General features: G+C 53.9%; 1 protein-coding gene across 3 annotated transcripts; it reads left to right on the forward strand.

Moving 5' to 3' along the window:
• Window positions 1-1,150: 1,150 nt before the first annotated feature.
• On the forward strand, window positions 1,151-23,040 carry MEAK7 (MTOR associated protein, eak-7 homolog). 3 transcript variants are annotated; one of them, XM_070388625.1, is made up of 8 exons: window positions 1,151-1,275; window positions 10,514-10,695; window positions 12,173-12,403; window positions 12,756-12,900; window positions 16,355-16,783; window positions 19,612-19,730; window positions 21,209-21,388; window positions 21,872-23,040. In XM_070388625.1, the coding sequence occupies exons 2-8, from the start codon at window positions 10,537-10,539 to the stop codon at window positions 21,983-21,985; spliced, it is 1,377 nt and encodes a 458-aa protein (XP_070244726.1). In that variant the 5' UTR covers window positions 1,151-1,275; window positions 10,514-10,536; the 3' UTR covers window positions 21,986-23,040. The 3 variants fall into 3 exon arrangements, with proteins under 3 accessions (XP_070244726.1, XP_070244727.1, XP_070244728.1); XM_070388626.1 differs by having other exon boundaries at window positions 10,514-10,689; XM_070388627.1 differs by lacking the exon at window positions 19,612-19,730.
• The last annotated feature ends 1,273 nt before the right edge of the window (window positions 23,041-24,313 follow it).

A 24,313-nucleotide genomic window follows, 5' to 3' on the forward strand; every position in this document is an offset into this window, starting at 1 on the left:
TGGGCTCCAAAATCACTGCAGATGGTGATTGCAGCCATGAAATTAAGAGACACTTACTCCTTGGAAGGAAAGTTATGACCAACCTAGATAGTATATTGAAAAGCAGAGACATTACTTTGCCAACAAAGGTCCGTCTAGTCAAGGCTATGGTTTTTCCATTGGTCATGTATGGATGTGAGAGTTGAACTGTGAAGAAAGCTGGTCACCGAAGAATTGATGCTTTTGAACTGTGGTGTTGGAGAAGACTCTTGAGAGTCCCTTGGACTGCAGGGAGATCCAACCAGTCCATTCTGAAGGAGATCAGCCCTGGGATTTCTTTGGAAGGAATGATGCTGAAGCTGAAACTCCAGTACTTTGGCCACCTCATGCGAAGAGTTAACTCATTGGAAAAGACCCTGATGCTGGGAAGGATTGGGGGCAGGAGGAGAAGGGGACGACAGAGGATGAGATGGCTGGATGGCATCACTGACTCGATGGACGTGAGTCTGAGAGAACTCCGGGAGTTGGTGATGGACGGGGAGGCCTGGTGTGCTGTGATTCATGGGGTTGCAAAGAGGCGGACACGACTGAGCGACTGAACTGAACTGAAGCACATGAAAATGCTCCTGGAAAGGACTGGTAGAGAACGCAGGCCGAAGTGAGGGTTCCCAGGAAGGGGTAGGGTCCGGGCTGTGGGGGAGCAGAAGTGGAGGGGACGGGGAAGCGGGAGCCCAGGCTCAGGGATGGGAGGCTGCGCCCAGGTTAGTTGAGGGGACCGGAGGGGTGCCACAGTGGGTGGAGGGTCCCATTGCTGGGTGACCTGCCTCTCATTGGGTCTCCCTGGGGCCCGCTCTCGTCTCTCCCAGCTCCGCCCTCATCCCAGCCACACCCCCGCTGCTCCCACAGCCGCGGGTTTCTTCGCTTCAACCCAGAAAACCCCGCCATCCTCACGTGCTCCCTCCTGGCTCCTCCCCTCAGCCCTCAGCCACTCTCTTCCCGAGTCCGCTTCCAGCTCGCTTCCCAGCTCCTCCCCCGGCGCGGCACCTCGGGAGTCCCACCTCCTTTCTTCCTGCATCTGGCCCCGCCTATGGCCCCGCCCTCACCACTCCTGTGCATATCCATTGGCTGAATTTTTATTACGCTCCGCCCCCTAGACTTTCACTCCTGCGACTGGGACAGAGAGCTGTCTGTCAGCGCCGTCGCCTGGCAACGGGGTTGGGCCGCTCCAGAGGAAAATCTGGACTGCAACCGGAAAGGCAGATTCGGTGGACTCTGAGGAGGAGGGCCAGGACCTCGGTGAGCGGAGCGGTGGACTTGAGGCTGGGGGTAGGGGAAGGTCACCGGCCTGGGGGCCCAGAGGGAGCAGCCTGACCAGCGAAGTGATGGGGATGATGACCTTCGTCCCGGGAGCAGTTAGTGCCGGGGGGGGGGACCTGGGCCCTGACCCTTCCTGGCAGCCGATGCTTCTGCCTTGGGGTGGAGTGGGGAGTGATAGGGGGACAGCTGCGAGGGAGGATCTCCCCGCTAGGTCAGTTGGAGCACAGAATTACTCCTCTCCTACTTTTTTTTTTTTTTTTTTTTTTTGTATTTTTATTTTATTTATGTATTTATTTTGGTGATGTTGGGTGTTCGTTACTGTGCAGGGGCTTCTCTAGTTACGTTGAGTAGGGGCTACTCTTCATTGTGGAGCACACGTCCTGGGCGCATGGGCTTCGGTAGCTGTGGCGCACGGACCTAGTTGCTCCACAGCCTGTAGAATCTTCTGAACCTGGGACTGAACCTGTGTTCCCTCCATTGGCAGCAGATTCTTTATCCACTGTGCCACCAGGGAAGTCCCTGGCTTTTCTTTAGAGAAGAAAAGGATTTACATCCATCCAAGAGTTCACCCCAGATTTTATACCCAAGGTGTAATCCAGGAGCAAAGGATACTAGTTTCCTGCAAGTGAACAGTCTTGCAGCAGAGCTGCTCTCCTGATCAGAATATAGGCCTGCTCTTTGTCTGTGGGCAATGATGTGTTTGGTCCCTTTGGAAAGAGGCTATGGCTTTGGTGTGGTGGGAGCATCCAGGCCTCAGCAGGCCTAGCTGTAGTTCCATTTAGCTGCAGCAGAAAACCCTGGGAACATTTTCCAGGATAAACGATCTTGATTTTGTTGTAACTTACATTGTGTTGTCTAAGTGAAAAATATTCCCTGGCTTTCCATCCTTTTATATAATGAGCACTTCACTATATTTGTGACATCTCAGAGTAGTTTTGTAGGGTGGTATATAACACAGAAATCCCATTAAATCATTGCCCATCTTTTGAGTATCTGCTAGGGTGTATTGGTTCCTCTTTCAGCTGTCTTAATTACGCTGCCTTCATTATTCTGTGCTGACTTTAGATACTGAAATTGTACATTCCTTATCAACTGTGTCACTGGACCATAGTATCAGTTGCTCCCAAAAGATGTTGCTGCTGCTACTACTGCTAAGTCGCTTCAGTCATGTCCAACTCTGTGCGACTCCAGAGACAGCAGCCCACCAAGCTCCCCCATCCCTGGGATTCTCCAGGCAAGAACACTGGAGTGGGTTGGCATTTCCTTCTCCAATGCATGAAATCCTCTCCTACTTTTCACGTCGTTGAGGTCAGAGGGTTCCAGGCCGATACTTGCCGGAAGGTCCCTAGGATGGAGGCCAGCTGTCAGGAGGGAGAGCGAGAAAGCTGTGTAGACTCGGGAAGAACTGTGGAGCATCTTCAGGAAGAGGCGAGGCAGGGGGGTTGTGTGCTGGAATGTATGCTGGGTTGGACACAACCTACTCGCTTTGTCCCAGGAGAGTGGAGCTGATGGCTAAATTCAGGGCAGAGAGGAGAGGAGGACAAAGTGCCCCCCTGCAGATCAGTCACCGGGGCTCCCTGGAGGGAGGGAGGCTAGCATGGCTCAGGAGCGGGACAGGTCACCTTCTAGCCAGCAGGGACTCTGCGCAGCGGGCGGCTGGCCCAGGCTCAAGCTGACCCCTCCCAGAAGGGCTGCTGGTTCTGGGATGTAAACAAAGCTTGATGCAGATGAGGTGGTTGGAGTCTTCCCAGAAAAGGCGTACTGAGGGCCAGGTGACTGCTTCCAGGACCATGCTCCCTTGGAGGAGGTGGGGAGTCCAGGGTGTCTCCTGAGGACGGGAACCTTCGGAAAGGCCCTGAAAAGAGTCTGAGCCATCCTTGGATGCCAGCCAGTTTACTATGGTCCATTCTGCAGGAAAAACAGCTCCTGGCTCCCTCCCCAGCACTGAGGGGTTTGTTTCTTCCAAGCTGGGCCGTTCTTCTTGTTGCAAGGCAGATGCATAGATCTGAGTTCAAGGTCTCAGATCTTGTTGCTTTGAGCTCATGTGTCTCCTCTGGCCTCCAGACCGCTGAGTTAAATGCCCTATGTTACCTCATTTAATCTTCTCCCCTTCCCCTCATTACAGGACTGGAGGCACTTTCCCTGTTTTATGAGGGCTGGAAATGGCTTAGTAACTTGCCCACAGTCACACCAACCAATGTCAGAACTTGAACTCAGATCTATAAATCTTTGCATCCCCTGTCCAGAGAGGCAAGCGCTGTGGAGGTCAGTGCACTCCAGTGCCGACCTGCTCTGCCCCTCAGCTCCACCAGTTTCTCATCCCCAGCCCTCCTGACATTGGGGGCGGGGTACTCTTTGTTGTGGGGACTGTCCTGTGCATTGTAGGGTATTTAGTAGGACCACTGGTTTCTAACCACTAGGTGGCAGCAGTGGCTAGAACCACAACCTCCCTGGCCTTGACAAGCAGACATCATTGCCAGCTGTCCCCTGGCAAACCACCCCCAGTTGAGAACCACTGGGGTTAGCAACCTTCAAGGAACATCTGGGTGTGTCCCCTTGACAGAGAACATGATATATGTAAACCTGCAGGAGACTCAGGCCAGCGCTGGGTGGTTTTATGGACAGCTAGTGATCAAATTGCCAATATCCGCTGGATCATAGAAAAAGCAAGAGAGTTCCAGAAAAACATCTATTTCTGCTTTATTGACTATGCCAAAGCCTTTGACTGTGTGGATCACAATAAACTGGAAAATTCTTCAAGAGATGGGAATACCAGACCACCTGACCTGCCTCTTGAGAAATCTGTATGCAGGTCAAGAAGCAACAGTTAGAACTGGACATGGAACAACAGACTGGTTCCAAATAGAAAAAGGAGTACGTCAAGGCTGTATATTATCACCCCGCTTATTTAACTTATATGCAGAGTACATCATGAAAAACGCTGGACTGGAAGAAACACAAGCTGGAATCAAGATTGCCAGGAGAAATATCAATAACCTCAGATATGCAGATGACACCACGCTTATGACAGAAAGTGAAGAGGAACTAAAAAGCCTCTTGATGAAAGTGAAAGTGGAGAGGGAAAAAGTTGGCTTAAAGCTCAACATTCAGAAAACAAAGATCATGGCATCCAGTCCCATCACTTCATGGGAAATAGATGGGGAAACAGTGGAAACAGTGTCAGACTTTATTTTTCTGGGCTCCAAAATCACTGCAGATGGTGACTGCAGCCATGAAATTAAAAGACGCTTACTCCTTGGAAGGAAAGTTATGACCAACCTAGATAGCATATTCAAAAGCAGAGACATTACTTTGCCAACAAAGGTCCGTCTAGTCATGGCTATGGTTTTTCCAGTGGTCATGTATGGATGTGAGAGTTGAACTGTGAAGAAAGCTGAGCGCCGAAGAATTGGTGCTTTTGAACTGTGGTGTTGGAGAAGACTCTTGAGAGTCTCTTGGACTGCAAGGAGATCCAACCAGTCCATTCTGAAGGAGATCAGCCCTGGGATTTCTTTGGAAGGAATGATGCTGAAGCTGAAACTCCAGTACTTTGGCCACCTCATGCGAAAAGTTGACTCATTGGAAAAGACCCTGATGCTGGGAAGGATTGGGGGCAGGAGGAGAAGGGGACGACAGAGGATGAGATGGCTGGATGGCATCACTGACTCGATGGACGTGAGTCTGAGAGAACTCCGGGAGTTGGTGATGGACGGGGAGGCCTGGTGTGCTGTGATTCATGGGGTCACAAAGAGGCGGACATGACTGAGTGACTGAACTGACTGACTGCCAGGAAAAAAAAGTCTGTTGCACGGATCAAGGTTCACCGAGGACTGTCCTGTGAGAAAACCATTTCAGGGACTGAAAGTTCAGAAATGTGCATTTGGGGAGAAGTAAGGACACATCGAAGGTTTCAGTTCCTTCCCAAAGTTAATTGAAGAGGCTTCAGGCCTGATTCAGGTGATGGCGTCCAGGCAGGATGAACTTGGGAACGCTGTACCACTGCCGTTACTTCATCCTGCCTTTCGGGGGCCTTTTTAGCAGGAGGCGGGGCCTCCTTAGAGCTGTCTTTTCTTTTTAAATTGCATTCACTTATTCAACCATTCAGCCGGTTTTTATTATTATTATTACTTTTATTTATTTATTTTTAGCTGTGCTGGGTCTTAGTTGCTGGGTGGGTTTTTCTCTAGTTGTGGCGAGCGGGAGTTGTTCTCTAGTTCTGGTGCTCGGGTTTCTCATCTCAGTGGCTTCTTTCGTTGTGGAGCATGGGCTCTAGAGCACGCCGGCTTCGGTAGTTGCAGCTCCCTGGCTCTAGAGCTTGGGCTCAGTAGTTGAGGTGCACAGGCTTAGTTGCTCCGCGGCACGTGGGGTCTTCCCAGATCAGGGATCAAACTCGTGTCTCCTGCATTGGCAGGCAGATTCCTCACCACCGAGCCACCAGGGAAGCCTCCTAGAGCTGTCTTGAGATGCGTCCTCTCACCGGTGCCCTGTGGACACCCAGACTGGTGGGCTGAGGGAGCGTGGCCCCAGAGGCTGCCCTTGTCCCAGCTCTTCTTGACTCCAGGCCTGTGGCTCCAGCCAGGCCTGTGGCTCCGGCTGCAGGCTGCCACACCCCGTTCTCCCTCCTCCTGGAAGGAAATCCAGTGTTGCCGGCTGCCCCGCTTCTGGGCCTTTCCTGGCATGTCCTCCAGGCGCGGCCCTGAGCTCCTATGCCATGGGCTGCACGTCTCCTTGCGTTCCCGCCTCCCCCAACCCCCGCCCCGGTCTTCCCTGCAGGCGCCTCGCCCAGCCTCCGTCCTTTCCCGCGGGTGTTCAGACCCCCTGGAGGCCAGGCTGCTGTCTCCAGACAGCAGTGGAGGAGCCTGTTTCTGGTGGATCAGAGGAGGGGGCTGGGTAGAGGCAGAGGAGCGCCTGCCTTGCTCTGCAGCCGCCTCAGGCGCCCTCCCCACACCAGACCTCGCCTGGACAACCCTGGGTTTGCCCTGCACCTTTGTGCACTGGGTCTGCTTCCTGGGTGAGCCCCCCCGGGTGCTGGAAACCCAGCCGGAATGTGTCCTTCAGGACACATCCTCGCCGCCCCCCTGTGTTCTGCTCACCCCCTCCCCACTGATCTCCACAGCGTTTGCTCCACGGGACACTCCTGCAGGCCCTGTCTGAGGCTTCTGTCTGCTTGCCCTCTGATGGGGCCTAGCCCAGGCGACACTGTCATCTGTGGAAGGACTTAGATGCCCGTGCCGGTGTAAGGAAAGCCAGCATCCTGGAGGCAGCGGGCCCGTGACCTGGGGGGACAGCCCCCGGCTGCACTGGGTCCTCAGCCGTGGAATACCTGGGGACGTCTGAGGAGAGGCGTTTACGGGGCAGTGGGCTTTCAGCCCCAGCCATCCCCTTAAAGAGGCTGGTAGCCCCCGAGAGAGTGATTCCTTGGTCCAGAGACAGGAGGCCGCTCTCCCAGGATGTGGGGAATCTGAGGTGCGGCATTTAGAGGCATCATCATTGAAAGGGCTGGAGGTGGTGTCAGCTGGATCCCCCGTCCCATCAGCTCTCCCTGGGGACCCAGGCGCCATGGGCTGTGGGGTGCAGAGGCGGGGAGGGGCCGGTCACCGGTGGTGAACTGAGGGCACTGATCCAAGGGGCCCCTGAGTGCCTGGGGCCTCAGGGTGTGTCTCGTGGGGGCCAAATGTGGGGGACCCGGGCCAGGCCAGCCTCCTGGAGTTTGCACCCAGGATCTCATGAGGTGGTGGGGAATGGGCTGTCCACCTGAGGGGCAGGCGAGGAACGACAGGCCTTGGACCAGCGTGTCCGCGTGTCCACATGTGCCAGGCTGGCTTGGGCGCCAGCCGCCAGGTGGCCTTGGGGCAGAGTCTCCTTTATGATTTTCAGATTCTACGGGTGGATGAGTCAGGCATGACCCTGGGGGTGGGTGGGAGGTGGAGGTGGGGTCCAAACAGAGTGAGCAAGGAGGGGTCTGTGTCCCTCAGGGCAGCAGTCAGTTCTCTGAAAGTCAGGAACGCTGGGTAGTCTTGGAACCCGAGGCTGAGTAGATGGTGAGGTGTGCAGAGGTGGGCAGGAGGGCCCTCCGAGCCAGACGGGGGGCCCAAGGGAACTGCTCACGGGGACTGGCATCTGATGTTCCTAGTGGACCACACGCATCTGACAGGTCGGCCTTGGGAGCCCACCGGGGTGGGCACAGCTGTCAGCTAGCCTGGAGGGTCCAGCTCTGAGGTGGAGCTGTGCTCACATCTTAAAAACACCTGTTCAGAAGGCAGTCATCTGTCCTAACATGTGAGTCATGGGCCTTCTCTTGTCACAAACCTTCAGGTTTTCTAGAGGAAGTAAAAAGGTGTGATGACCTTTGGTATGAAGACCCTGAGAACAAACTGGAATTCTTAGAGTGTATTTTTATACACTTGCATTTTCAGGATTTCAGCAGGATAACAAGATAGGGATGCAGGGAAGGTTGAGGGATAAGTTTTCGGTGATTTGATAAATTAACAGAGATCTTGAGAGAAATCTTGAATTGCCCTGCTTGCGGAGGGTATGAATCTGAAAATATTTTTGACTAAAGCTGTTGTGGATTTACCAGTAATGTAAGCAAAGCGGGGGTGGCAACAAGCAGAAGCAAAACCACAGGCAGATCAGGTCACTGTGCTGGGTCCCAAAATAACCCACAGCCCCCTTCCCGGTCAGAACAGTGCAGATGGCTCATCTCCTCAGCACGTCCTACGCGATCAGGTGGTTTCTTGGGCTCTTAGAAGAGTTGACAAAGAGGACGGGTCTGCCTTGGCAAGGCCGCTTGGGCTGTGCCCCCCGAGGGAGACCAGGCACCAGCTGGTGCCGCCCCCTGTATCTCAGAGATAAGGAAGCCTCTTGCAGACTGGAACCTGAGCCGGGGGCCGGAGGCTTTCCTTTTCAGCTCTTAAGCTGCTGAGAAAGCTGAGAAGTGGAAGCATGTAGATCAAATGGCCTGTGAATGACAGCCCCAAACTGCATTGTGTAAGCCCCTGTTTCCAGCAGCCAAGTGTGTTGGAGCCCTCCTAGGAGCCCTGTGCTGGAAACCTCCTCTGAAGGGCAGATACCCTCCCCTGCCCCACGATGGTGGGATTGAAAATAGGGAAGAATGTTGGAGAGCATGTGGAGAAATGGGAACCCTCACGCTTTGCTGCTGGGAATATAAAACGGAAAACAGTTTGGTAGTTCTTCAACAAATAAACATTAGGTTATACGACCCCACAATTCCATTCCTAGGTATATCCATCCCCCTTCCAGTTTGAAAATAGGGACTTGAACAAGTACATGTATACATATGTTCACAGCACCCTCAAGATAGAAAATAGCTCAAATGTCCATCAACAGCTGGATGGATAAGCCAAACACAGTATCTTCATAACTGGAATATTACTCACCCGTCAGAAGGAATGAGTCCTATTCATGCTACAATATGGATGAACCCTTAAAATGTTATACTGAGTGAAGAAAGCCAAGCCCCAAAGACCACGTGTTGGATGATTTCATTCACACGAGGTGTCCAGAACAGGCAGCTCCACAGGGACAGCGTGTTAGTGGTTGCTAGGGCCTGGGGAGCCTGGAATGGGGTGTGGCCCCTAATGGCTGTGGAGTTTCTTTTCGGGTCATGGAAATGTTCTGGGTCTAGAGGGAGGTGGTGGTCTCACCACACTGTGCATGTACCAAATGCCACTGAGTCGCTCACTTTGAAATGGGTCATTTTATGTTGTTATGTGAATCTCACTTCAGTAAGAAGAAAGGCCCCACATGCACCCCACTTCCTCTTGAGGTCTGTGATCCACGCTCCACCTGGATTGTGGACAGCCTGCCCCCTCCATGTGACCTGGGGGGAACCTATGGGCTGTTGCTTTGTGGGGGTGCCCCTCTCCCCAGCAGTTTGACCTGGTGGGTCCCAGATGAAGTCTAAAGACAGGAGTTAGGAGGTTGTGGCCCTCTGCCTCCTGTGTGGTTGTTTCATCTCGATTGTGCTTTTCTGTCTGAATCGCGCATCGGATTGCGCTGGACCCCTTTCTGTGATGAGGTCTGGGACCCAAATGCAGCCCCTGGGCCACCTGCCTTTGGCTGCCAGCCTCTTTTAGTATCCCTCCCAGAGATGAGGCCTGGGCTGGGTTCTCACAGCTTTGGTCAGCGTGTACCATGATGCCATCCATCTGAGGTTGGGCTGTGACTATTCCCACTTTACGAACGAGGAACCTGGGGCACAGAGAGTTTCGGTCACTTGCCTAAGGCTGCCCAGCCACCAGGAGAAGCCAGGATCGCAAAGGAAGAACGTGTCCCACGGCACTTCTGCTCTGTAGGTGATATTTGCAAGGTGTTGATTTTATTTAAATATGTGTAATCATCCACCCTTATGGATTATTTTTTCAACTCAGGTTTTTAAAAAAATGAATATTTAGATTAAAATCCTGATTTTTCTACCTTTTAGTTACACTAGCTTAGAAACTATTTTGGAACAAAGAAATCCAGACGGTTGGCGGTTATGAGCAGGCTTTGAGAAGGCAGAGGAATCTGATTGAGTTTTCGCATTTTATTTGTGTCAACTAATTTGTCCCCTAGAGAAGGAAGTGGCATCCCACTCCGGTATTCTTGCCTGAAGAATCCCCATGTACAGAGGAGCCTGGTGAGCTACAGTCCATGGGGTCACAAAGAGTCGGACATGACTGAGCAACTAAAAAAATAATAATAATTTTTACCACATTGAAACGCTACATAGGTCTGCATTTTTGCTGCGTTTTGCAAGTAAATCAATGTTGCTTACTTTGACCATATAATTATTGACATTTATTTTCTATGATGGACATATTTGGGGCTTCCCTGGTGGTCCAGTGGTTAAGATGCCACACTTTCAACGCAGGGGGCATGGGTTCAATCCCTTGTGAGGGAACTAAGATCCCACATGGCATGCGGCAATAAAATAAGATAAAACAGCAAAATAGTTAAAATATATATGTGGTTTAGTCGCTAAGTCGTGTCCGTCTCTTGCGACCCCATGGACTGTAGCCCACCAGGCTCCTTCTGTCCATAGGATTCGCCAGGCAAGGATACTGGAGTGGGTTGCCATTTCCTTCTCCAGGGGACCTTCCTGACTCAGAGATCAAACCTGGGTCTCCTGCACTGCAGGCGGATTCTTTACCGACTGAGCCACCTATACATATTTGATTTCTGTCTCTAACGGGTGTGAACTTCTCTCCTGCAGAGTCCCACCGGCCACAGGGACAGATGGGGAACAACAAGAGTTGCCCAGGACAGGAGTGCTCCTCACGGTTTCTCCCCGCGGAGCAGGCCGAGGTCAACAGGCTGTTCGATGCTCTGTCGTCGGAGAAGCTTGGCTCCAGTGCCTCGCCCAGATCCTTCTCTCTGCAGGCACTGAAGGCAAGGGTAACAGCTGGGAGTTCATGTTTAATTTGGAGCAGGAGTCAGGCTGCTGCTGACCCTCAGCTCCTGAAGGCAGGTGTGGGAACACAGAGAGATGTGTTTTCCGAGAAGAAACAGATCGGACCTACTTTCAGCCTTGTGGGCTCCGTGGTCGGTGTGGCAGCTGCTCCACTCTGCCTTCATCTCACACTGTGCAGGGACTTTTCCCACTTGAGGTTGACCAGAGGTTGCTGACTGCTTCCCGTCTCTTGCACCACCATCCCCTGATTTCTCCTTGCAGTGGGTGAGGGGCTGCCCAAGCTGTATTTGTGGGTCTGATAACTGCCAAGTCTCAAGTCCACCTTGGCCTTCCGGATTTGTTAAGTGTTTGACGTCCTAGGAATTTTGTTGTTTCCCCAACAAAATAATGAAGTTTCAGGGTCAGGGTGCACCTGACGAGGAGTGACTGCCCACTTCCCCATCTTTTTGCTCCGCTCCATGGGGCTCTTAACCGCGTGTGTTCGGGTGCTCAGGGTGCGGCAACATCACAGACATCTTTGGGCCATCTGGTGACTTTACAATCTTGTGTGAGTTTGAGGTGAACAACAAAATGAGTCAGTTATACAAATATGTGCACCCACTCCCTTTTAGATTCTTTTCCCATATAAGTCATTACAGAGGACTGGGTAGAATTCCCTGTGCTATACAGCAGCTCCTTGTTAGTTACCTATTTTATATGTGTGTGTGTGTGTGTGTTAGTCGCTCAGTTGTGTCCGACTCATTGCGACCCCATGGACTGTAGCCCACCAGGCTCCTCTGTCCATGGAATTCTCCAGGCAAGAATACTGGAGTGGGTAGCCCTTCCCCTCTCCAGGGGATCTTCCCAACCCAGGGATAGAACACAGGTCTCCTGCATTGCAGGTGGATTCTTTACCGTCTGAGCCACCAGGGAAACCCTGTTTTATATATAGTAGAGTTTATATGTCAGTCCCAATCTCCCAGTTTATCCCTCCCCCACTTTCCAATGCATATTGAGCACAAAGAACTTGGAGAGATAGTTAATATATCTGGAAGTCCCTAATCTAGAGGAGACCAATGTAGCACTACACAGGCCGTATGTTCCATGTGGAAATAAATTCAGATATGCAAATGACAGCTGCTGGAACTAGAATGGAGAAGATGTTAGCAAAGTGAAAAGCAGCCAATGGCCAGAGGCAGGAAGGACATGGCCAGTCTGGGGAGACTGGGAAGTCTGGAGGGCAGGATGGGAACAGATGACGGAAGAGTTAGATGGCCAAGATGAGCCACGGGCCGGGACACGTTAGGTATGTGGGTCCTGGGGTGGTAGGACACCCTTAGTGGGCAGAGATGGTGCACCAGGGGTCTGGGAAGGTTCTCTGCTGGTGGCAGCAGTCGGTCTTGGTCCCTTAGCTGTTTTCCCGTCATCCTACTGTGTCTGACTTGCACTCTGTCTGGGTTTTTCACCCGCTTGTCCCCACAGGACCATGTGGGGGACGCTCTTCCCCCAGAGATGGTCACCAGACTGTTCGAGGGCATGCGGAGGGTGGATGGCAGCGGGAAGGCGAAGGGGCCCAGCGAGCGCGTCTCCCAGGAGCAGTTCACAGCGTCCATGTCCCACCTGTTGAAAGGAACTGCCGAGGAGAAGAGTCTCGTGATCCTGAACATGATTTCTGCCTCAGGAGGTCCCGTGAAAGCAAGAGATGTCCACAAGGTGAGGGGCCACCAGGTACTTCGCAGCCACCCCAGGCAGTGTTGGTGTCCTTTGGTGGGGGGCTCAGGATGATGCAGCAGCTGGTGGAGGCCTTGTGCAGAAGTCCCCCCTGGGGGGCCCTGGACCACGTAACCGGTTGAGGTCAGAACTCCCGGACAAAGAGGCGTCAGCCAACTAGACCAGCCGAGGGCATCATTGGAAAACTGAATAACTACCACGTCACGTGGTTCTTCCCACTCTGGGGTCCGCCACGTTGGCCTCAGTGAGACAAGACGCCCTTCTCTGTGTTGATCTGATGTAGGTCCGAGGTACAAGGGTGGTGCGATTAACGGTGAAATTGTGATCTTCCAAGTTTACAGAGGACTTGGTTGGCTCTGTGGTGCACGTGCTAAGCTACAGACGGCAGCTGCGAGGCTGGAGTCAGAAGCCACCCCCAGGCTCCCCATCCAGGGTGCAGGTGCTGGCTGCCCAGCTGTGCTCCGAGATGAGGCTTCAAGGCAAGTGCCCGCCCTAGTCCCTAGACCTTGGCGTTGGAGCGTGGTTCCACGCCATCTTGTATTCAAGTTTAAAGTCAGCAAGTGTGCGTCTTCCAAACTCGAAGGACCGTTGCGATTATCTCTTCCTTGGCATACAGTTGTTTATAGTATTTCCTCATAATCCTAATTTCTGCCAGGTCCGTAGTGACGTCTCCACCTCCATTTCTGATGTTAGTCATCTGAGCCTTCTCTTTTTTTTCTGGGTCAGTCTAGCTAAAGGTGTGTTCACTTCTTGCTATGTTCAAAGAGGCAGCTTTTGGTTTTGTGGACTTTCTCTGTTGTCTAACCTCTATTTCATTTATCTTCAAGTCTTTTATTTCCTTTCTTCTGCTTCTTTTAGATTCCTTTAGATTTAGTTTTGTTTTTCCTTTTTTTTTTTAATTGAAGTATCGTGGATTGTGTTATGTTGTGTTGATTTCTGCTGTACAGCAAAGTGACTCATTTAGATTAAATATATTCTTTTCCATTATAATTTGTAACAGGATATTGAATATAGTTCCCCGCGCTCTACAGTGGGACATTGTTGTTTATTCCGTGCTGTATATGATAGTTTGCATCTGCTAATCCTGACCTCGGGCTTCCCAGATGGCGCAGTAATGAAGAGCCCACCTGCCAATGCAGGAGACACAAGAGACGCGGCTTGATCCCTGGGTCAGGAAGATCCCCTGGAATTGGAAATGGCAACCTGCTCCAGTACTCTTGCCTGGGAAATCCCATGGACAGAGGAGCCTGGTGGGCTACAGTCCATGGGGTTGCAAAGAGTCGAACATGACCAAGCGTGCATGCAGCATACACGCGCAGCCCCAACCCCCCAATCCGTCCTCCCCATCGGCAGCCACACATCTGTTTGCTGTGTGTGTGCGTCTGTTTTTGTTTCACAGATGTATTGGCCTGTGTCGTTTTTCAGATTCCACCTATAAGTAATATCATTCTTTGTCTTTCTCTTTCTGACTTCCTTCACTCAGTATGATCATCTCTGGGTCCATCCATGTTACTGCAAATGGCCTTACTTTGTTCTTTTTTATTGCTGAGCAATATTCTGTCGTATGTATGCACCACATCTTCTTTATCCACTCCTCTGCCAGTGGGCACTCAGGTTGTCTCCGTGTCTTGGCTGTTGTGCTGCTATGAGCCTTGGGGTGCATGGATCTTTTTGAATTATAGTTTTGTCTGGGTGTGTGCCCAGGCGTGGGATTACTGGATTATGTGGTAGCTCTGTTTTTAGTTTTCTGAGGAACCTCCATACTGTTCTCTACAGTGGCTGTACCAGTTTACGTTCTTACCAACAGAGTAGGAGGGTTCCCTTTTCTCCACACCCTCTCCAGCATTTATATTTTGTAGATTTTTTGGACCACGGCCTGTAGATGTATTCTTTTCTCACTTACTTGATTTGGCTGCACTGGGTCTCATTGCAGCGTGCAGGCTTTCTCTGATTGTGAGTGGGGCCGCTCTCTCGTTGTGGCGCGTGGGCTTCTCATTGTGCGGCGTCTCTTGTTGCAGAGTGTGGGCTCCAGGCACACGGACTTCAGTAGTTGTGGCACGCGAGCTCAGTAGCTGTGTCACGCGGGCCCTAGAGCACATGGGCTCAGGGCTTGTGGTACATGGGCTTGGTTGCTTTGGGTCATGTAGGATCTTCCCAGACTAGGGATCAAACCCATGTCTACTGCCTTGGCAGGCGGATTGCTAACCACTGGACCACCAGGGAAGTCTTGTAGGTGTGTTCTTGATGTCTTTGTGGGAAGAGGTGAGTTGATGTCTTGTTACTCTGGCATCTTGATTCCGATGTCTAGTTTGGTTTTCTTCGTCCAGTTTCTCAAGGTAGGAGGTTAGGTTATTGGTTTGAGGTCTCTCTTCTTTTTCATATAGGCATTTATGGCCGTGCGTCTCCCTCTAAGCTCTGCTTTAGCTGAATCTCATCAGTTTTCTATGTTGTGTTCTTGTTTTCATCCAGCTCAGTGTTTTCTGACTTCCTTCATGATTTATTCTCTGGCCTATTGGTTGTTTAGAGGTATACTCTTTAATTTCTATATATTTGTGAATTTCCCAAATTGCCTTCTGAGTTGTAATTTTATTATGTGTGATTGAAGAACATACATTACATGACTTCAGTTCTTCTCAGTTTATCAAGGCATGCTTTATGACCTAACATATGGTCTGTTCTGAAGAATATTCCAGACCTGCTGGAGAAGAATGTGTTCTGCTATTGTTGGCGGAGAAACAGTATATATTTCAATCTACTTGGAATTTTAAAATATCTTGAGGTGAATCTTGTAGCTTTGTTGACGTATAAAACAAAGTTGACTTATTTTATAAAAGCGTTACTGATTTATTATAAAGCTGGATTTCTAAACACAGTGTGAAAAATTAAACGAGATATTTGGAACTTGGAAAGAATAATAACACAATCTACTGTGAATATATGAGGCCGTCATATATGGATGAATTCCCAATAGTTTGTCTTCTGGTGCCACTGCCATGCCACCTCTGTTCTTAGTAGGTAAGAGACGGAAATCAGAAGCATGGGTGTTGGTTAGAACAATGAAGCATAATTTGTAGTTAATGAAACCCGTTCTCCCCAGATAAATTGAGGGGTGCCCAGGAAGTTACTAACCACTACCCTGATGTAAGGCTTCCCTGGTGGCTCAGTCAGTAAAGAATCCGCCTGCCAATGAAGGTGACCAGGGTTCGATTCCTGGGTCAGGAAGATTCCCTGGAGAAGGGAATGGCAACCCACTCCAGTATTCTTGCCTGGGAAATCCCATGGACAGAGGAGCCTGGTGGGCTACAGTCCAAGGGGTCGCAAAGAGTCAGGCATGGCTTAGCGACTACCCCACCACCACCCTGACATAGCTGGAGGACAGTGGACGTCTGAATCCTTCCCAAATGGCTTTGTTAAACTAGTGGCTTTGGTGTAGCCAGCCCTCTCAGGAACGGGTGTGGGGAGTTTCAGGGCCCCAGGGGGAGGGTGTAACTGTCTTCTGGGCCTCTGAAATGCAGCTGGGAATGCAGAGAAAAGATAAGAGCATTGATGTTGAGTTGTTTAGATGAGCACCGTCCAACAGGGGTAGGATGTGAACTGCAAAGCAAACCACATGTGAAATTTTAAATATTCTAGTAACCACGTGAAAATAGCAAAAAGAAACAAGTGAGATTAATTTTAAGAAAATTTCCAAAATATACTTTAACCTTGGCTATGTTAAAAAAAACAACAACAACAACAACGAGTTATTTTACACTCTTTTTTTGTTTCACACCAAGTCTTTGAAACGGGGCGTGCATTTTACACTCACCACGCATCTCGATGCGGACGAAGCGCAGGCGTGGCTCCCCTATTGGACAGAGCAGGTTCAGGAAAGCAGACGGGAGGCGATGTCATGGCCCCCCCACCCCCCAGCACTGTTTTCTCCTCCACTAGGTGGCGGGAAGCTTCTGGGGCCTCAGTGGTTGGACCGCGACTGTGACCAGGCCGTGCTCGAGGACTGGGTGTTCCGGGCTCACCACGTGGCCACGTTTCTGAGCCTGGTCATCCACCAGGGCTTCCTCCTCCTGCGCTCGTCCCTCAAGCTGGCCACCCTGGTCCCCGAGCGCCAGGTGGACCCGCAGCGGGAGTTCGCCAGCGTCCTGGACGTCCTGTCCGTCATCTACGTCAACTCGCACCTGCCCCAGGAGCGGCGGCTCAGCTGGCGCCTGCTCTTCGCGACCGAGCTCCACGGGAACAGCTTTGCGCAGCTCTGCGGGCGCATCGCACACGGGGGGCCCTGCCTGGTGCTGCTCGAGGACAGCGACGGCCACGTGTTCGGAGGCTTCGCCTCCTGCTCCTGGGAAGTCAAGCCTCAGTTTCAAGGTGAGACTGGGCTGCCTGAGCCCCACGTTGGTAGCGCAGTGCTGGCAAGTTCTGGTCCGTCGGCCACCACGTGGAGACCTCTGAGCCCGCCAGAGCGCATGCGCTGTTTCTTCCATCTCCTCTCCCAAGCGTTTTTTTCTAGACGTGTTTGGGAGGATGGGGAAGCACGGTGTTTATGGAGGTTTAACTTAACGGATTTCTATATAGACTCTGGCTGCTGTGTCAGGTCGGAGAAAGCAATGGCACCCCACTCCAGTACTCTTGCCTGGAAAATCCCATGGAAGGAGGAACCTGGTGGGCTGCAGTCCATGGGGTTGCTAGAGTCGGACACGACTGAGCGACTTCACTTTCACTTCTCACTTTCATGCATTGGAGAAGGAAATGGCAACCCACTCCAGTGTTCTTGCCTGGAGAATCCGTGCCACTCCAGTGTTCTTGCCTGGAGAATCCCAGGGACGGGGGAGCCTGGTGGGCTACCGTCTATGGGGTCGCACAGAGTCGGACACGACTGACTGAAGCGACTTAGCAGCACCAGCAGCAGCAGCTGGGTCAGGTAAGCCGGACAGGTGTCCTCACCCCTGGATTTCAGGTGAGGAAACAGCAGCTCAGCATCATTAAATGGTGCAGTGCTGTCCAGCAGGGGTGTGTTAGGGTTTTCCTTTTTTTTTTTTTTTTACTGGGGAGCCGGCCATATCAGCACCCTCTGCCGACACCCACCCATGCCCCAGACTTGCAGGAGGACCACAGGAGCCCAACTCTGGCTCCGCTGTCTGTACACACGGTTTAGGACAGAGAGCTGCTTGCCCACCTTGTCACAGCATCACGGGGAGGGGTCCCTGGGGGTGAATAGCTGGGTCTCTGTGATTGGAAGCTCTGCTCGAGGGCGTGGAAGAACAGCCCCGAGAGTCATTACTATCTAGACGAAACTTGCACGTCTTCCAGCTCCTCTCGTATTAACCCAAAGGTCAGCTCTGCTGTGTCTCCAGCTTTCATTTACGAGAGCAGCATTCATTCGTCTGCTTGAAGAATTGTGGGAAAAAGCAGTTACCAGGTTTTCAGACGTGAGCTCTTTCTGTCGTGAAGCGTGAGGCCAGGATTCCAGCAGGGGGCAGCCCAGCCTCGCAAATGCCTTTCAGGACCTGGGCCTTTCTCGTCTGTTGGTCCCCCAGTCACCTCAAGTATTTGTGCCTTGAAGAGACACCCACAGCGTCACTCTGTTTCCACTTCTGCTGGCCGAGGGGCAGCCAAAGGCCTGCAGCGCTGGGCGGAGTCCGGCTCCATCCTGGGCGGGGTGCTTTACCCTTTCTGCTGGGGTTCCCAGAACCATGGGGAGGGCAGCCTGTAAACCGTAGGGTGATGGGGGTGGTGTGGTGGTGGCAGTCGGGCGAGGAGGCCCCTGTGGGACTGCCGCCTTTGCAGGTCCTGTGACTCCTCGGTGCTTGCCCTGCACCCTGGAGTGGAGGGTCGTCTTCCCCAGGTGGCCCTTCCCTCTGGGTGTGGATCCCAGAATGGACTAGCATGGGGTCCTTGCTCTGTGGCCCCGGCACCTTACTTAGCACCAGGAGCCAGTGAACACTGGCTGAAAGGCAGCCTTGGGACCAGCAGGGGAAGTGATGGTCCCGGGGCTGCGGGTGGGACCAGGCCGTTACTTGAGGCGAGACCCATCCTTCTGGGGCACATGGACTCAAGCCTGAGTCTTTAGCCTGGAGGGCAGCCCTGTGTCTCCCGGTCCCGATGGCCTCCCCAGGCTCACCTCACTTCATCCCCTACTCCAGCGCCCACAAACCTTGCTCTACAGCTGGGGGGTCCCGCTGTTCCCTCATGCCTGCCATGCGGGGGTCCCTCCTCCACGGAGGGGCCCTCACCCGGCCGTCTCCATCTCAGGCTGTCCTTCCTGGTTTCAGAGGAGCTGAGTCCCTGTGGAGGCCCCTGGGGTCCATCTGGAGGGGAGGCTTGAGCATCGCGGGTCCTGACTCTGCCTGTGCAGGCCCGCCTGCCACCCAGGGCCATCCTCCTAAGGCCTCCTGGGGCTCAATGCCTGCCTCGTGTCCGCCCTCCGCATTCGGGCTCCCTGCTTGCTTCCTGGAGCTTCCTTCCCCAGTGCCTGAGCTGGGTCCTTTGTGAGGTGCCCTCACACTGTCACCGGGGTGGGGCAGTGCTTCTGGCGAAGATCCCACGGCTGTGGGGCACATCCCTGGTTCCCACCTAGCTGGGAGCTCCCCGGGGTGGGGGTGTGTGCCCTCCGTCACCACCCCGCAGTGAGTGCATGGGGGTGGGAAAGGAGTCTGAGGTGGAGAGCTCCACGTTTCTGGAGCTCTGATTGCACCTCGCTGAGTGCAGCATGTCCACGCCTGTGCCCAGGTGAAAGTGGAGGGTCACCTCTCCCTGGGTGCGCCCCCCTCCCCAGCAAGCTGCACCTGCAGGCATCCTCTGTTCTCTGAATGGCACACTTGAGGCTGTGCGGGTGCCCAGTCGGGGCCCGCAGTGACCGCCTGCCCTTTGTGGCCACGCGGAGACAAGGCTGCTCTTTCTGACTCGGAGGCAGGGCGGTGTCACCAGCAGGCAGACACCACATTCCTTTCTGGAGGTCACCCTCGCCTCCCAGCCGCAGCTCATCCTATGGGCCCCGGGCAGCCGTGGGTCTGGGATCCGCCTGCTGGTCTGAGGGCTCTGCCCCTACATGTGGGACCTCCCCAACCCCTGCACACCAAGGACCCCGATAAGCTCCTCCAGCTCGGCCCTCTGAGCGGGCCTGTTTGCGTTCCTGCTCTTCCCCGTGCCCGGCTGCGGTGGGTGATCCGGCTTCTTTGTGCTCTGCTCACTTTCAGGGGACGACAGGTGCTTCCTGTTCTCCGTCTCCCCCCGCATGGCCGTGTACACCTGCACGGGCTACAACGACCACTACATGTACCTGAATCAAGGGCAGCAGACCATCCCCAATGGCCTGGTGAGGATGGGGGCGGGGGGCGGGGCGCGGCCCCCGCAGTGCCATCCACCCCTGGGCGACAGCCCCGGCCCCGACGTGCCCCGGGGCACGCGCCTACTCATCGGGCAGCGTGTGGTGTCCAGTCCATCCTGCCCGGATCTCGGGGTGGTGACACCGGGAGCGACAGCCAGGACCGACCTTCTCCCTTGGAAAAAAACAGGGCCTCTGTTGGGGTGTTTCTGCGCTTTGTGTGCGAACGACGGGTTCCGCCCGTTTCCTGGTCATCAGGTGGTTGGTCTGTGGCCTTTGTGGCTGGCGACGCCGCCCTGGAACTCGTGCCAGGGGCGGGGCTAGGCTCTCTGGACCCGTCAAGCTGGACTCAGCCGCAGGAAGAAGTGGGCAGTGCTGAAGCCCACAGGTGACGGTGGGGGACGTGGGGACAGGGCTGGGCGAGGAGCTGGGATGGGCACCCGCACAGATGCTTATCTTGGGTGCAAGAGGTGTCTCCCGGCAGCCCCAGCCTCCTTCTCTTCCCCGCTGCTTAGTGAAAAGCATCTCTTTGGGAAATTTCCAGTCCTGACTTTGTAGCACTGAGGGGCGGGGAAGGTGGGTCCACCTCATCGGTGTGGAACGGGCCCCGAGCTCCTCCCCGGTTCTCTCTGGGGCTCCCTCAGGCCCCCCTATGGCCCAAGACGCCTTCTGAAAGGGCACTTTAGTGTCGACAGGGGCGAGGGTCTTGGCCTCAGGGGGTCAGTAGTCGGCTGGCGGGGAGAGGCGGCCCCTGAGTGCGGCTGGAGACTGCCCTGGTCCCTTGCTCAGTGTTAACTCCGTGCCCGAGGGCCCCGGGGTAGAGGCGGGGGTGGAGGTGGCACCCAGAGAAGGGGACCAGAGAGGTTGAACAGCGGTTCTGTTCCCACCAGTCTCTCGCCTAGAGCCGGATAGCGTCCTCCTTTGCCCCTGCATGCCTGCTCCAGCACAGGGGCCTGGGGCCTGGGGCCTGGCCACGGGTTTCCCAGCCGCGAGCGCTGGGTGGAGCTCTCCCCTCGTGTTATGGACTGCAGCCTCTGGGTCTGGTCGTCTGCATTCTTTTGTCCTCTGTTGCCCCTTGCATTTCCTTTTAAGATATTTTATTTGTTTGGCTGCGCTGGGTCTTCAGTTGTGGGGGCGAACTGAGCTGTGGTGTGTGGGATCTAGCTCCCTGACCACGGATGGAACCCAGCCCCAGCCCCGCACTGAGAGTGCAGAGTCAGCCTCTGGACCACCAGGGAGGTCCTGACTTGTGTTTCCTGCCAGTGCAGCCCTGTGAGAAAGAGCCGCTGGGTGGGACTCAGGACACCTGGATGAGTGTTCTAGGCACCTGCAGTGGGATCCTTCAGTTGTACCAATACCTATTATTTCACAGTTTAAAAAAAAAAGAAGAAAGTTGCATTCGCTTCCGCATGCCCTTGTGGCCTGAGGGCTGGGGTGGGCCTCGGGGTCTGATGCGCCTCCCCCCGCAGGGCATGGGAGGACAGCACGGTTACTTTGGGCTGTGGATCGACGTCGATTTCGGGAAAGGACACAGCAAGGCCAAGCCCACGTGCACCACGTACGGCAGCCCTCAGCTGTCGGCCCAGGAGGACTTCCAGTTCCAGAAGATGGAGGTGTGGGCGGTGGGAGAGGCCCCAAAGGCAGAGTCGGTGAGTCTGGGGCGCTTCTCCCCTCTCTCAGTTTGATCCCTTGCACACCTTTCACACCCCACGTGGAGATGGTTTTTCCCAGACTTGTTTCCAGCAGCCATCGCTGGCCAGAGGAATGCCTGTGGGTGCACAGCTGGGCGGAGAGTCCTTTTGGGATCCGTGGGGGGTCTTCTAAAAGAACCACCCCAGGGAGGTGGGGTCCCAGATGGATGGGGGCTCCTTTGCAGGCTGAGGAGGGTCTGGGGTCCCTTCCGAGTCCAAGGTTTAACAATGAGTTGTTGGCCTCCTTGCACCGCGTCACCTCCCAGCGATGGCCTCCCAGGGTTGGGGGGACACAGTGGGGGCGGGGCCATAGCCCCTGCCTCCTGCATTTCCCTTGTGGCATCAATAGGGCCCCGCATCTGCTCTGAGAAACGTGCCAGCGGTGGGACGTCACCGGCTGGTTCTGGTCGCTGAACACACCCCTCCTTCCTTCTTCCCAAGGTCAGGAAAACCAGGAGCATTCTGGACATTGACCCTGAGGCTCGGGCCCTGCTGGAAGCCAGTGGGCGGGGCCGCCACAGCGAAGGGCTCCGGGAGGTCCCCGATGAGCCGTGATGACGTGATGACGGCTGGCGCGGGCCACCCTGGAGCTGGAACGCAGCCTGCCGACCCTCCCGTGTCCCGTGGAGGCCTGACTTTGGTCCAGAGTGTGCGGGTCATGTCCCGGCGGTCCCGGCGGTGCCCAGTCCGCACAGAGTATAGTTCCTCTGTTGCCATATGTCCGTCGGTGGGGGTGTCTCCCTCTGGAATCCTGAGCATACAGCTAGCAACCTGATCCTTAGACTTGGCTCGTCCCTAGGGATGAAATCCAAAGAGGACGCTGAGATGTTGAGACTGGCTGGAACTGCCATCTTTGGGGACTGGAGTTCTTGCAGTGGTGAAGGGGGAAGTTTCCACTCGCTGGGGGTCACTGGGCCTCTGCTCAGGCCCCCCAGTTAAGAGCCTTGAGGCTCTGTTTCTTCTTGTCAAGGGCAGAGGTGCTCAGCTGGGAATTCCTGTGCTTTGGGGAGTAGCTTCCTCTGATACGGAATTTCTATATTTCTAAAAAAAAAAAAAAGCGTTAGCAGAGTACTAATGGGGGAAATAGCAGGAGATTTTGAAGGTGACAGTGACCTGGGTCTTCAGTAAGGTTGGATGTCGGCCTTTCTCAGCTGTTTTAGGTGGGTCTGTGCTCGGAGCGCATGGGAAACCAGGAGGTGAGCAGAGCAGCAGAGTGGCGGTCCTGCTTCTGATGTAAATGTGGGCACACTCAGGGCCGAGAGTCATGCTGATACACGTGTGGCCTGTCGCAGGAGCTGGGGGCGAGCAACTCGACAGGACCGGCCTGGCTCCTGGCCTTCCAGCATCACCCCATGCTGCCCCCCAGGGGATGGTGTGTACCTCGGCCTTGTGGACTTGCCGTAAACAATGACCTTGCCATGCTAGCGGAGATGTGGGTGGGCTGGGCCCCGTCCAGTCCAGCCCCGTCCCTCGGGGGTGGCTCATAGAACCTGACCCACTGAGACTCGAGCTCAGGGGTGTTGCAGGCTCGGCCCTAAGACACCTGCCTCTGTCTTCCCCTGCTCCATGCTGTCCTGCAGATCTGACAATAAATGCTGCCTTATTCTCGAGTCAGCCCCGATTATAAGCCACAGTGAAGTGAGCTGTGTGCACTTGTGGGCTTTGCGTTTTCTACAGGAGGCTCATGAGACCTGCTGCTGAGCCCCAAGCAGAAGGCCTTGCAAACAGGCCTTCACAAGGAAACGCATGCTCGCGACAGTGACACGCATGCTCCGTCCTGATTGACTTTCCTTATAAAACGGCCAGTTTTAACAGCTTCTCAGGTGCATTCTGTGGCTTCGTGACTGATGGGAAGCAGACACAGGATGTTAGGATCCTCAGATATCCTCACCATAATCTGAAGAATTAGGCCCTGAGTCTTCAGTCTGTTACAGATCTTTTATAAAAATGCAGTGGAATAATACCTCGCTAATATTAAAAGGTCCATTCAATACCATTTACTGTCTGTGGCTGTCAGAGAGGCTGGAGGTGTCCGGGCCTGTATTTTCCTGCTTTGTGCCTCTTCTCACAAGAGTGCAGTTCATGCCCAGGGGCCTGATGGTTTCCCAGGACAGCTCAGCTATAGGACAGGAGCAGGTGCCCGGCCCAGGCACTTGGTAACCCGGGCGATGTGCCCTTGTGGAGGGCACGTGGGCGTGGGGCAGCCGTGGGACCACATGAGCTGAGGGCCTGAGCGCACTGACCGGTGACCGGAGGAACCACGCCCCTCCTGGGCCTGGGAAACCCGCAGTGCTAGTTTTAACACATGAGGAATTTGTTCTTTGATAAAAGGGGGATAAAAGCTCGGGTTCTAAGGGAGGCAGTCTCCCTCCCTTATCAGGAGACAGATCAGGGTCCCTGAAGGTGTTGGAAGGAAGGGCTGAAAAGTGCTCTGTGTTAAGTTTTTAACACATGGCTTTTAAACAACTTTTTAAACAACTTTTCAAAGCATGGCTGTTGTTAACTTTTTTCCCACCAGTTATTTTTCGGAAAATTTTTTCTTTCTATTGAAGGAAGGATGCTTTAAATTCTCTGCTGCTGCTAAATCGCTTCAGGCGTTTCCGACTCTGTGCGATCCCATAGACGGTAGCCCGCCAGGCTCCGCCGTCCCTGGGATCCTCCAGGCAAGAACACTGGAGTGGGTTGCCGTTTCCTCCTCCAATGCACGAAAGTGAAAAGTGAAAGTGAAGTCGCTCAGTCGTGTCCGACTCTGTGGGACCCCATAGATGGCAGCCCACCAGGCTCCGCCGTCCCAGGGATCCTCCAGGCAAGAACACTGGAGTGGGTTGCCGTTTCCTCCTCCAGGGCTTAAATTCTCTAGTGCTTTACACTTTTCAAAAAGTC

Source organism: Bos mutus, chromosome 18 (genome assembly GCF_027580195.1).
Source record: "Bos mutus isolate GX-2022 chromosome 18, NWIPB_WYAK_1.1, whole genome shotgun sequence".
Classification (NCBI taxonomy): domain Eukaryota; kingdom Metazoa; phylum Chordata; class Mammalia; order Artiodactyla; family Bovidae; genus Bos; species Bos mutus.